Source organism: Tursiops truncatus, chromosome 1 (assembly GCF_011762595.2).
Source record: "Tursiops truncatus isolate mTurTru1 chromosome 1, mTurTru1.mat.Y, whole genome shotgun sequence".
NCBI lineage: Eukaryota > Metazoa > Chordata > Mammalia > Artiodactyla > Delphinidae > Tursiops > Tursiops truncatus.
The window spans coordinates 14,136,181-14,150,182 of record NC_047034.1 but is presented as its reverse complement, the minus strand read 5'-3'; the positions used below and the strand labels follow the sequence as shown (position 1 = coordinate 14,150,182).

Here is a 14,002-nt window from a genome sequence, read left to right as displayed (position 1 = left end):
GTTCCTTCCACCTGCAATGTTCTTCTTAACCATCACACTCAAGGCCAAGGTCAGAATTCACGTTCTCAGTTTAGGCTTCCCGAGGCCAGCCCCCTCTCTCCTCTGTGCTCCTGTGACACATGGCCATGCCAGTCACCACTTCTACCACGTATGTGTCATAGGCATCTGGACACTTGTCTCGTCTCTCCTACCAGATTGAAGTATCCACGTGAATAGAACATCCCTGTTTAATTTTACCTTATTTTTAGATTTAGCACACTGTAAGCAAACAAAAAAATATTTATTGGAATGCCTTTAGGCAGGAGAAGCCTCGGATAGAAAACAATTGGACCACTAATCTCTTTCCACTCCCAGTTATAGATTTAAGTCATGAACCCTCATTTAAAAATTACTTGGGGGCTTCCCTGGTGGCGCAGTGGTTGAGAGTCCACCTGCCGATGCAGGGGACATGGGTTCGTGCCCCAGTCCGGGAAGATCCCACATGCCGCGGAGAGGCTGGGCCCGTGAGCCATGGCCGCTGGGCCTTACGTCTGGAGCCTGTGCTCCGCAACGGGAGAGGCCACAACGGTGAGAGGCCCACGTACCGCAAAACAAAACAAAACAAAACAAAACAAAAATATTAAAAAAAACAACCCCCAAATTACTTGGTTTTCTTCTAAGACAGGTCTCTGCTTTTATCTGCCCTTGGTAATCAAGGTCCAGATTTTGAAGGGTTTTTAAGACATATTTGCAGTAGACCTCTCCAGAAGAGAATAGCTGTTTCCACCCACTGATATAATGTTGCAGGGGCTTTTAACATCCATATTTCAGATCGGTTTGCCTACCAGAAAACACTATAAATTGAATATGAAAAATAACAAAATTTTACTTTTCATGAAAAAAAATTAAGCACTCAAATGATGCTCAAACAAATTCCACTGCGACCAATTTAGAAGAAAAGTCAACCATTTTTAAAATTGACAATTAAAAACTACAATCACCAGTGCTGACCAAAATTCATTTGTTCTTACAATCATTTATTTATCAAAAATATTTATTAAATCCTTACTAATAACCAGTCAGTACATGAGGACCAATAACTTGAAAACTAGTAGGAAATTCCATCAGGATTTGAAGCTAATATGAAGAGATAGGGAAATTAATACATAATTACCTCTAATATGAGAAACGATGTGCAGGTAAGTTCTATGATAGAGGTAAGCATAGGATGCTTTGGAAGACTATTCCAAGGACACCTAACCCAGACTGGAAAGACTTCAAGAAGGATACTGTGCCCAAAGAAAGAACGGAAGGGCAAGTTAGAGCCTATCAGTTTAAGGGGAGGTCGGCCAGGCAGAGAGAGCAACACATGCAAATTGTGGAGCCTGTGCTCCGCAACGGGAGAGGCCACAACAGTGAGAGGCCTGCGTACCACAAAAAAACAAAAACAAGTAAATATTGAGCAAACATACCACCCCAAAACTCAACACCCTCATTTATCAGAATATTAGCCCCATGTAACATGTAAAATGATTTTGAGATAACAAGTTAAAAATAAAAGAAGAAGAATAGTTGGAAATTCTGGCAAAGAAAAAAAGAGCTCTGAGAAATGAGAGGGATGATTGAAGAAAGGTAAAATTTCAACAAGTGATTCCTTATGTTAAAGCAAAAAGAATGCTTTTATGGGCTGGGAACAACTTTGAAAGACCAGGCCTCACAGGAAAATAGAGAAGTAAAGCTAAGACTTGAGAGAGTCAAAAGGAGAAGAATGAAATACAGTGGAGGAAAGAGCAGGAATAAAATGTGGACAGTTGCCACAGCTGAAATTAGAAATGGCAACATGGGCTTGAAGGCTACACAATAACAGTTATTCGCAGTGAATAGTTTAATCTGCTATAGCAAGAGGTTCAAAAATATAGTTACCATCTGTGGGTGAGTGGACAGACGGTCTGGGCAGCTCAGCCCCACAAGGTCATTCAGGATCTGGTTTCCTCATCATGCTTCCAAGTGGTACAGCCTGAGTTGTCCCAACATCCTTAGTTCCAGCCCATCAGAAGGGGTAAGAGTGCTAACAGAAGGCAAGTGATTTCCTCTTCAGAAAGTCATGCACAAATTACCCACGTCACTTCCACACTCCTTCCATTGTTGAGACCAGTCGTGTGACTACACCAGACTGCAAAGAAAACTGGGAAATGTAGACTCTGGCCAAGAGGTCTCCGACCAGGAAAGAAGGGGGATCTGGGGACCCACTGGTGGTCCTCACAGATACAAAGCAGCAAATACCCTCTTACTGGAAAAAATGAAGACAGAAATACATTTGTATAGCAATTTACATTTTATGAAGTTCTGCAGCATAACTTATTGCATTTTATTTTCATACTAACTCTATAAAAGAGGCAGGGCAGGCTTTATTGTAAGGAGACACATGTAAGGAGAATGTGGTCAAATAACCCGAGTGGATGGAATGAGAATTAATGCTGCATCCAATGGAGATAGAGCAGGTGGCCAGGAAGTCAAGGAGGACCTCTTCTGATCCCCCTGTCTGATTATCATCCAGAAACTGCCACACAAAAATACAGATGTAGATCTTCGAAATTCACAGAACTAAATAAGTGGAAAGCAGATTTAAATTATTAAACTTTCAAGGAATATTTTGGTAAATTTGTAGCATTTGTACTTCCGAAGTTATTAAAGCTCAAAACTGAACTAAGATGTTTGGGACACCGTTGAATTACGTGGATGATTATCTAATAAAAGTTTTGCGAGGCCAAAAATCTCAGCAGGTTGGTTTTGTTGTTTTAATTAGATTGGTTGTTTTGGGGTTTGGTTTCAGTTCTGGTTTGGTAGAAGATGAAGGAAGTGTATATAGTACACTATACATGGTACATATAGTAGAGTGTGAATTCATTTTTATTCATTAAAATTGTACTATGATAAGCTAAGTTACAAGTCCTGTATCTCATAACAACTACATTATAATTCATGTAATAATTTAAGTCATATTGACAATGTAATAATTGGTAAAATTTATAATAATAAAACTATAAAAGAATCTTGCCAAACCTGCCTCATACAGAAGTAAAGAGGTCATGAACTTGGGAAGCATTAACATCTAATGTACATTAGTCTAGCACTTTTACTTTTCAATCATTTCTTTAATGTATCCATATTTCTCTATTCAAATAGGTGAATTCTGTTCTGTGCAGTTTCATATCTCCGCAGCTAATAAGCACTTGTAATATTTTTTATGACTCAGAAAGTAAAGATCTTACAGCTTTATTTACATACAATAGGATTAGTGCATTGAGCATTTATTTTTAAATGTTTAAGGTTTTGATATTTATTTTCAATATGATGGTAAGAAAATAAAAATTTTTAAAAACCCCGCTGTCCGATTCTCTGTCTTTCCAGATGTGAACCTGGAGCCCTACATGACATACGAGTATAGGATTTCTGCGTGGAATAGCTATGGGCGAGGATTCAGCAAGGCTGTTAGGGCCACAACAAAAGAAGATGTGCCTGAGGGAGTGAGCCCCCCCAGGTGGACCAAAATGGATAATCTTGATGATGTAATAGTCCTCAACTGGAAGAAGCCTATACAATCAAATGGTATTAAGCTATTTTTAAAATTCAAATAACATAATCCCGTAAATCCATAAGGAAATTGAAATTAGTGTAGTCTACGTTTAATTGGCATGCATCTAACCACTAAAAAGTATTTGCTGGTAAAGGAAACTTCAGGTATGTGTCAACCAATCATTCATTTTGTGAAATAGCCCTCACAAATTTTTAGCCAAAAATTATTTTCCTTGAATCCCAGCATATGCCTGAGCTGCTTTCAAATAAGCAAAGCATATTATGGGAAGGCAGAATAGTTTTGAAAGTAAATGTTTGATAGGGGAAAGAAACAACTGACTGATTATTTATGTCAAGAATCCATCTCCTCCATAAGAGTGAGTGTAATTAAGAACTGCTTGAACATAGCAAAATAATAGCAATTTAAAATTAAATAATGCAGGCTTCTCTGGTGGCACAGTGGTTGAGCATCTGCCTGCCGATGCAGGGGACACGGGTTCGTGCCCCGGTCCGGGAAGATCCCACATGCCGTGGAGCGGCTGGGCCCGTGACCCATGGCCGCCGAGCTTGCGCGTCCGGAGCCTGTGCTCCGCAACGGGAGAGGCCACAACAGTGAGAGGCCTGTGTACCGCAAAAAAAAAAAAAAAAAAAAAAAATTAAATAATGCTATATTATCCCATTTCTTCAGAACTCTAAGCCATCTGATTTGTTTGAAAACAGCTAAAAGAGTCTGACACTCAAATTCAGGCCTTCCTCTGCTTCTTTTAGGTCCTATTATTTACTACATTCTTCTCCGAGATGGAATTGAACATTTTCGAGGAACATCGTTGAGCTTCTCTGATACGAAAGGAATTCAACCTTTTATGGAATATTCATACCAGCTGAAAGCTTGCACGGTTGCTGGCTGTGCCACCAGCAGCAAGGTAGGAGGAGTTTGTCTAAACTCTGGACAGAATCATCCAATGTTAAGACTATATGAAGGTCCAGGTTGTAATGCCAAAAAATGTAGGGCATCCATATGGTGTCTCAACTGAGTACCAACACTTCCTCCTGAAAGGAGAGATCACCACAAGAAAAATTTATTCAAATATCAATGTTTCATTCATCAAAAGAAAAAACTTGAACCAGTATAATCCCCTTAATCCGCTTTTCCTCCACCAACTCTTTTTAGATGGTCTTCTATAAATCCATAATAGTTCCCAAGCCATTTCTCAGTTTAAAAGCTTAGAAATTCTATTTAAATATCATTTCAGCAAAAATTGCCTGCTCTTGAAGAACAGAGAAAAGGACAAAGGAGCCTGACGTAGAAAATAAAATAGTTCCAAGGCTTCTGCAACAGCCTTGACAAGAAATAATGAAGATCTGAATTCATGCAGCAGGGGTCAGATGAAGAGTATCTGAAAGATACAACAGATACCAGGGCACAAAAACTACAGGACTCAGTAGTCAGCTATATGTAGGGGAGTAAAAGGAAAGTATTATGGGTATTTTCAGCATATCTGGCTTGACCAGTTTGTCGGTCATGGTGGCATTCTGCAAGCAAATCAAAAAACAACAGAGGAATATATATATATATATATATATAATTATATATATATATATATATATATATATAATGGAATATTACTCAGCCATAAAAAAGAATTAAATAATGCCATTTGCAGCAACACAGATGGACCTAGAGATTATCATACTAAGTGAAGTAAGCCAGACAGAGAAAGACAAATATCATATGATATCACTTTATGTGGAATCTAAAACAAAAAAGAATACAAAGGAACTTATTTACAAAACAGAAATGGGCTCACAGACATAGAAAACAAATTTATGGTTACCAAAGGGGAAAGTGGGGAGGAGGGATAAAATAGGAGTTTGGGATTAACATATACACATGACTATATAGTAAAATAGATAAACAACAAGAACCTACTGTATAGCACAGGGAACTGTGCTCAGTATCTTATAATAATCTATAAGGTAAAAGAATCTGGAAAATTATATATATATATGTATGTATAACTGAATCATATTGCTGTATGCCTGAAACTAACACAAGATTGTAGATCAACTATACTTCAATTTAAAAAAAAAAAGGAGGAAAAGTTAAAAGTAAAGAATAAGATTAACATTTTTAAAGCTTTTAAAAATATATTCAAGGGGCTTCCCTGGTGGTGCAGTGGTTGAGAGTCCGCCTGCCTATGCAGGGGACACGGGTTTGTGCCCCGGTCCAGGAAGATCCCACATGCCGCAAAAAAAAAAAGAAAAAAAGAAAAAAAGAAAAAAATATATATATATATATTCAAGAGGAGGAGCAGATAGCAGAATTGCGGAAGAAAATATTATTTGGCACTTTAAGTGAAAATGTCTAGTCAGAAGCTGGAATAAGAAGTGACTGAAATTTTCTGGAAAGATCTGTGAGGGAAGTTGAAGCAGGGAGTTTGAGTGTGGTCATGTAAGGAGAATAGAGAGAGAGGCAAAAACCAAAGACCACAGATGACCAGCCCCCTTGGGGATGCTACTAAGCGAAAAATGGAAGAAACAATCAAACAAGTTAGGAGAAAAATAAGGAAAGAGCCATTTCACAGATGCCAAGCTAGTCAGAGGAGACCCAGTTTTCATATGGTTTAAACTTGAGAAGCGCAGCATCTTCACACACTGTGCAAGAAGCATCCAAGTAAAACGTTCAATCACACACATCAGCCGCAGCTCATGTGAGCTGCTTTTTATTCAACAGACCCCAGAAGCATCTGAGTGCCCCACCCACTAAACAGAAGGCAGCTGATTGGCCCAATCAAAAGTTAGGGTCCGAACGGTCCTAGAGCCATTCCGTGCTTTCTGCATAGCAGAATTCCTGCCTACCAGATGCCAGAACAGTTGGTGAAAAAGTGAAATCAGACTTCATTCTGTGAGAAAACAAAGGCAGCCAATTTTCTCCCAAAAATATATTTTGACAATATTGAGTAAATCACTGGTTGATTCTTTTTTTCTTCTCACTTGGTTCTCTTTCTAGAACATTGGTGCAGACACTGTACAGTCATCCTGGGTGTCATAGGAAGAGTACAGAAAAGGCTGCCCGTTTATACTGTTCAAAGTGTATTATATGCAAGCAAGTTCAGATGTGGGTTTTGCTCCAAATTTACTGGTGCTTAAAATGTACAAAATCAGGCTGTTAAAATGCAAAGACACCGATGGGCCATATGGAAGTTATCAAGAGTTCTCTAGTAAGACAGTCTGCCAGCCAGCTTTTACTTGTTTAAACTGAGAGCTGCAGTCTGCCATCAAAATTGTTGTTGAACCCGTGGTGATAAATGGTAGTCAAAGACTTATAGGATATATTCAAGGTCAGATTTCATTGTTTGAATAGGATGCGAGAGAAAGAATTTTAAAAAAGAGGGAGTGCTTCACCAAGCCCTGCTAATGATATGCCAGGCCAGACAACAACATTTTAAAACAAAAGTGACATTCTCATTGATCAGAATACCTAGTGTACTATTCCAAGAAATTGCTGTTTAATTCCTGTGTTTTCAGGTCGTTGCAGCTACAACCCAAGGAGTTCCGCAGAGCATCCCTCCGCCAAGAATCGTGGCCCCCGGTGCGGAGACTCTGCATGTGAGCTGGGATGTCCCTCCTAAGCCAAACGGCGTCATTAAAGAGTACCAGCTCTGGCAGGTTGGGAAAGGTCTCATCTACACTGACACCACTGACAGGAGGCAGCATACGGTCACAGGTGAAAAAAAAAAAAAAGAGGAAAATGTACCGGAAGAGTCTGTCATTGTGGTTAGGGGGCCAAAGCCTCCCAGGGGTGTGCGTTTGATATATGAGGTCACTTCAAAAGGACGTGTTCTCTTGACATATGGTCAGGTCCCACTTATCCATGCTAATAGAAGAGCCCACACTGGCAGCAATAAGCCACAACAGCAGATAACTTCAGAAATAATTTATAGTTGGCTTTGATATGCATTATGTGTAGGGTTTTTGCATCAGTATTAAGTTCTTTTTCAGACAAACAGTAAGATGCATTTTCATTCCCCAAGGATATACTCATAGATAATGGTGCTAGGATAGCCAAGAATGTACTGGAAGGCAGTAGAAAAATCAGCCAGAGGCTAACAGTTGTCTGCTGCGTGGGTAATTAATACACAGAATAGTTGATAGTTGACTGGTTATGACAATTTGTTGTTATTATTAGTAACATTAATTAATAGTAATTGTATTAGTTTTGTTGCTTATTATAACATTAGGTATTATAATTAGCTTTAATACTATAATAATAGTACAGTATAATAGTATAGTGTCAGATAATTACTAGGGATGATTATAATAATAATTAACATGTTTTAGTCTGAATGTCATTTCTGAAGGGAAACATCTTCTGACTCACCAAGTCTAGATCAGCTTTCCTGATACACCATCACATCACCTTTCACTGCCTGATAGTGTTTGCTTTCTATTTGTCTCTTTATGTCCCCCTCCACTGGAACGTAAGCTCCAGAATCGCAGAGACCGTCTCTACCTCGTTCAATGCTGTATCTTTAGCACCTAGAACAATCCATGACATTTCAGTGAGTGCTAAATAAATGAGGAATAAGTGAATTTAATATGTATCAAATACTGTCCTAAGCCCTTGACATTTACGATCTAATTTGATCCACATCACAAACCTATGGGGCAGAGAGAATTATTACCCCCATTTTACAGAAAAGAATATTTCAAGAGATTTAGTAACTTAGCTCATTATTTAGATCTACTGAATCATTCCAAACAGTGGTGTACGTTTAGATTCTGAGAACACAGAGAAGAGTTTACAAACTTTTACTTTTTCCCTATTGCCAGGAGCCTCTCTCCAAGGCCTCCTGAGTGAATGCCTTCCTTCCATTAGACCCTGTACTTTTCAGGGAGCAGTGATACCAGAGATAACGAAACTCACATAGAAGTGCAGAAAGGCCTGGAAAAGCATGCCTGATTTTTCCTTAGAGGAGGCCCCGGCCTTGCTACACAGGTGGAAAAATAAATTCCACAGTTCCCTGACACACAAGCAAGTACTCATGGACAGATGTCCACTGTTTTCCAAAAGTGTCATGAGCCTACAGAAGGTGCTTAATAAATATTTGCGGACCAGCACATGGTGATCGTGATCTGAAGATCCCGAGCTAACCCAAGGATAATGGGGATGGAGAAAGCCCTCATCCATTTACATGATCAGATTTGTTCCTTAGATCCTAGTTCACTAAAGATGAAAATCATCACAAGCCATTGAAATGATGTTATTTTCCATAAAAAAAACTTAGCATGTATACAGTGCTTTATAATTTTAACAAACCATTTGCATTTTGACTCCTGTGATTCTCATCACTTCCCTATAAAATGAGGGATGTTTTTAATATCCACATTTGAAAGATGAAGGTGATAACTGGCCTACTCGGGGTCCCCAAGGCATTCACTGCCTCCATCTATAAGGAAATCAGAATACCATTTAATTACAAAAAAAAAATATATGTAGCCTGCTTGCTGTGTTCTAGATAGTATATTAAGTGCTCCAGAATAAGATTGTTGCTCTTAAGAAGCTCCCAGTACTACTGACAAGTTAAGGAATAGCTTGTGTAATGATACACCAACAGAACTCCGTACAGAATGGAGTGGGAGAAATCAAAAGAATGACTGAGGATGGCCATGGAATGTTAATTACAGAGTTTTGAAAGCCAAGTTAAGGCCCATTAAGACTTTGTAGCAGTAAAGGTTTCACAATAAACTGGGATACAAGGATAAAGAATTCTCTTCTTACAGAATCCGTCTACTCAACCAGCAAGGGCTTTGAACTGTCGCCAGCTGTACTGGTTTGCATTTTTTAGAAAACCAGAATTTACGTGCCGACGTACCAAATTCAATTGTGAGGTTCAAACCAACAGGATTGATAGCCTCCTTAATTATAAAAGTATTGCAAAGCTTTTTCTTTAAATACCTTCACTCTACCAGTTCTTCCTTTCATTATCATTTTTAATGGATATTTTCATGTCAGAGGATTTTATATGCATAACGTAATGGCAGAATTCCTCTTTTATTAGGATAAACATTTTAAAGTTTTTCTACCTAATTTTATTTTTTGTAAGATTATAAAGTGAAAAAATAATCTGTTAGAATTCATTTTAAACAGATTTAGAGAGTACTTCACTTGAGCACTGTAGCCCTAAAGAGCGATTTCTTTGTTAAATGAGGAAATAAACCTTCATTCAACAAAACCTTACCAAGTACAGTATCCTAATATGCAGTTCCTATGGGACAGGAATGGTGCCTGGCATTAGTGGATCTAAAACCCAAGCTCTGTGTAGTGTTCACACATTTTATCTGCCAGGGAAAGTTCAGTTCCATGGTTAGCTGACTGATCAAATTCACTAGGGAAGTATTTTATGATGAGAATGACTATTTTATTGAGTTCATGGAATTAACTAAAATAATCAAATTTATTTCACATTCCATCTCAAACATTTGATCCAAGAGCTGCCTGAACCCTCTGGAGATAAAGATTTTGCTTTTCTCATCATTTCCCAAACCTTGGCATTCCCTAAGTCACAGTCGAATACTGATGAAGCCGTAGCTCTAGTCATCCAGGAGCCTGAGAAACTACGTCCTTACAAATGACAGAAGGGAGAGTGGGCACCCAGCATCAGCCGCATTGTCTCCATGCTTATTTTTAATTACCTCAAAGCTTTAGAAACATGATCCCGTAAATGCTTTGTGGGAATAGTGGCAAATGCACTCATCATGTGAAATCCATAAATTGCTTATAATCCTCTCAAGATGTTAAAAAAAAAAAAGCATTAAGTAATTGAAGACAGGAAGTCCTCAGTTAATTATTTAGAGGTGTTATCAATGCTCTAAGTAAACTGAAGCGTTTTCTGCTATCTCACGGAGCCCAATACCATGGGGACCAAGGGGTAGCAGCCATCATCTTCTCATATTCGCTAATGCAAACAGCGCGTGGCAGCTTGTCAATAAAAGACCTTTTCATATCATTTATTACTAAACATGCCCACGGTCCTGCACAGAGCAATCAGGATGTCAGTGACGGCATTGTTTTACTTGGGTTGCCACGTATGAAACGTGGGCCTCCTAATGTAGCCATCGGGATAGAGGAGAGGAGGAAAGGATTAATGAAATAATTGGGGCCACCGAGAACAAAATGAATTAATCATGTCGTCTTTAGCAGCAGACATGATAAGAGCTTATGTGTCTCTTAACTCTGGGGGAAATGTTTTCCAAATAATTCATTAAAAGTTGCTTATCGTTTCATTGCACTTAAAGGGGAAGAGTCACCAGCATTAAGTCAACAAGGAGAGAATACTTTGTCTTCCTTTCCCATCCTGTTAGAAGCTCATGAACACCTCCTGTGATAAAATAGCATAAATCCTAACAAGCCTAGTTGTAGCAGAAAACGTACTGTTATTGCACTAAAACAGATATACTACATACCACTTTTGAAAAAAATGAGGGCATAGTTTGACCATCAATATCCCAAAATGTGGACATTTTTACATGAGGATTTTACATTTAAATAACTCTACCATATGCTCCCATCGTGTGCTACACTTGGCTCTCATGGTATTTATGATACTTTATTGAATATCCTTTCTCTTTGTCTCTGTTCCTCAACCAGGAGTTAAAGCTCTTTAAGGACAGAGGCAACAGCTTCCCGTTTGCCATTGTGTCACCTGTACTGTGATCTATCACAGAACCTAACATATATTAAGTTTTTGAAAATCTTTGTTGAATGAATAAATGTTGACTAGTAAACTAGTATCTGAGTGACTAGATTACACGTTGGTTGGATATAAAAATCACATTGTCAAACACAGCTAAATCTCAGCCAGGATGGGTGACAATTTGTGGGAACCAGTGCAAAATGAAAGCATGGGGTTCCTTGTTCAAAAATTATTAAGAATTTCAAGACGATAAGAATAGATTCAAGCACAGGACTCTTCTAAGCATGGGAGCTGGGGTGACTCAGCTTAGAGCATAGCTTGTGTGACCATGAAGCCAGCCCTGGTCTCTGGCAATCTGGATTTATTGGCAGTATAATTCTTTTTTTAATTTAATTTTTATTTTATATTAAAGTATAGTTGATTTACAATGCTGTGTTCATTTCAGGTGTACAGCAAAGTGATTCAGTTATACATATACATATATGCATTCTTTTTTCAGATTCTTTTCCCTTACAGGTTATTACAGAATACTGAGTAGAGTTCCCTGTGCTCTACAGTAGGTCCTTGTTGATTATTTATTTTATATATAGTAGTGTGTATCTTTAACTGAAACAGATGGGATGAAAACTGGGATGGCCCTCGTGTCCTCAGAACAGCTTTGGGAGCTTCTGTTGTCATGTGTGATGCTCTAGGCTGCATTTCCCCTACTACCACCTGACCACTGACCGCCAAGCATCAGACCTGTGAAAGTAGATGGGAGAATTCATTTTATTTTCATTTTTCAAATTCCGAGGAAAACCTTGAGCCTAAATACTTGCAAAAATAATAACACAACATCAACCACTACTTCTCCCTTTCTTTTACCTTTCTTACATATATAATATTATAGGCAAAGAATAATAAGCAACAGCTGCCCAGACACCAATATTTTTTTTTTTTTTTTTTTTTGGCGGTACGCGGGCCTCTCACTGTTGTGGCCTCTCCCGTCGCAGAGCAGAGGCTCCGGACGCGCAGGCTCAGCGGCCACGGCTCACGGGCCCAGCCGCTCCGCGGCATGTGGGATCCTCCCAGACCGGGGCACGAACCCGTGTCCCCTGCATCGGCAGGCGGACTCTCAACCACTGCGCCACCAGGGAAGCCCCAGACACCAATATTTAAAGGAAAAAAAAAATTCCCCCGGAATCCCAGATATTTCAAAGTACTTTGCCTGGGCAATCACTACTTCTGTTTAGTCATGACAGTTCTAGCCAACTCCCTTCCTCGGAGATGTATGTTCTTGTTGTGGATCATTTGAGCATCAGACTTTGCTGCCACCTGATGCCACATTCGGTTTCTAGAGCAGAAAATTCTGCTTGAAAATGTAGGGTAAAAGAGGTTTCAGTCTAGTACGACACCAGACTCCACGGAAGAAAAATATTTATCAAAATAGTGTTACAAAAATCAAAAGCACAAGGGTCTTTCCTTGGATTACCTTAATAATAGTCTTAATGTTAATATATTTGGAAAGAGAGTCTGCCAAAGAAGTAACTCGTTCAGGAAGTAATTCTTGGGATGAATCTAATCACTATTATATTGGGAAGAGGAACCAAATCTTTGGTCTAGAATTTCACACCAAATACAGAATTAAGAATGCAAATAAGCTTGTAGCAAGTAGTCAGAACTGGAAGCCGTGAAGTTGTTTCACTGGCATTTGCAAATGCAAGAGCCTCTTCGTTTTGATGTTTTGACATCCGATTCATATGAGACATCAACTGAACTCCTGTGTCAAAGCCTTGATACAAAAATGGACAGTGCTGATGGCTCCTCTCAAAGAGTCAAGAACTTGGCTTGACTAAGCAGGATGGGGAACTGCTGAGGTCATGCTGGATGATACTATCAAGAAAAGGGGACTCTAGCATGTGAGCTCCTGAAGTATTTTACAATCAAATTTTGTAACACAAATCATAATTTAAATCACCTTAGAGGTCTCTAAAGTGATTCCATGATGTCTTGGTGTACCAGTTTTGAACATTCCAGATTTTCACATGGAATGAGATTAATCTAAAATCAAACCCTGGTGTAGCTCTATCATCACAGACAAGGTTGCCGGTAGATGCTGGAAATTCCTGGGAATCTCCATGAGCAGAGATCACTCTGGGGGGAGTGAGATCCTGGGGGGAATCACTTAGTGAGATCCCAGGCAGGTGGGAGCGAAAGGGAGCTCTTTTCAGCAGCAAGACTAGATGTGTGGTTCAGGTGGGCCGGGGCAAACATCCAGTTTGGGTGAACTGATGCCAGGACAGGTAACCTGCCCACCGGGTGGACAATACTTGGTAACCACCTAACAAAACCTTTTTGAAGTAACTCAAGTCTCTCAGCACTTGACCTAATTATTAACCAGGTTGATTGAGGAACTTGTGAAATTACATATTCGTTGGGATTATTTGATAATCCTTCAGAAAATAACAGATGATACTTAGAATAACTGGATGAATGCTTTGAAGTAGCGCTAGCTATCTGAAATTGGAATGGACAAGAAAGCCTTTTCCTGACTAGCTGGAGATTAAAAATTAGAAACAAGCTGTTCTTTGTAGAGTACATCCAATGTAACTTACATAGGTATGGATTTTGTTTTCCAGATCATCTTTTTATGATCCATAGGCAGACTTTTTGAGGTCCCTTTTTAACACATATTTAGTCTTGAAAGGAATGTTACTTGAAAGTGTAATTGTAACGAGTTTGGTTATAGTATGCCTCTTTCCTTGATAAGA

The 14,002-nt window shown here is 39.0% G+C and overlaps 1 protein-coding gene across 1 annotated transcript in view; it reads left to right on the top strand.

The window, feature by feature from the left end:
- The window catches only part of USH2A (usherin), a 784,083-nt gene that overhangs the window by 592,656 nt on the left and 177,425 nt on the right, over positions 1 to 14,002 (top strand). Inside the window, exons 52-54 of the mRNA XM_019920609.2 lie at positions 3,391 to 3,588; positions 4,324 to 4,478; positions 7,084 to 7,282. Of these exons, the coding sequence (XP_019776168.2) occupies positions 3,391 to 3,588; positions 4,324 to 4,478; positions 7,084 to 7,282 (552 nt within the window). The remainder of the gene's footprint in view (positions 1 to 3,390; positions 3,589 to 4,323; positions 4,479 to 7,083; positions 7,283 to 14,002) is intronic.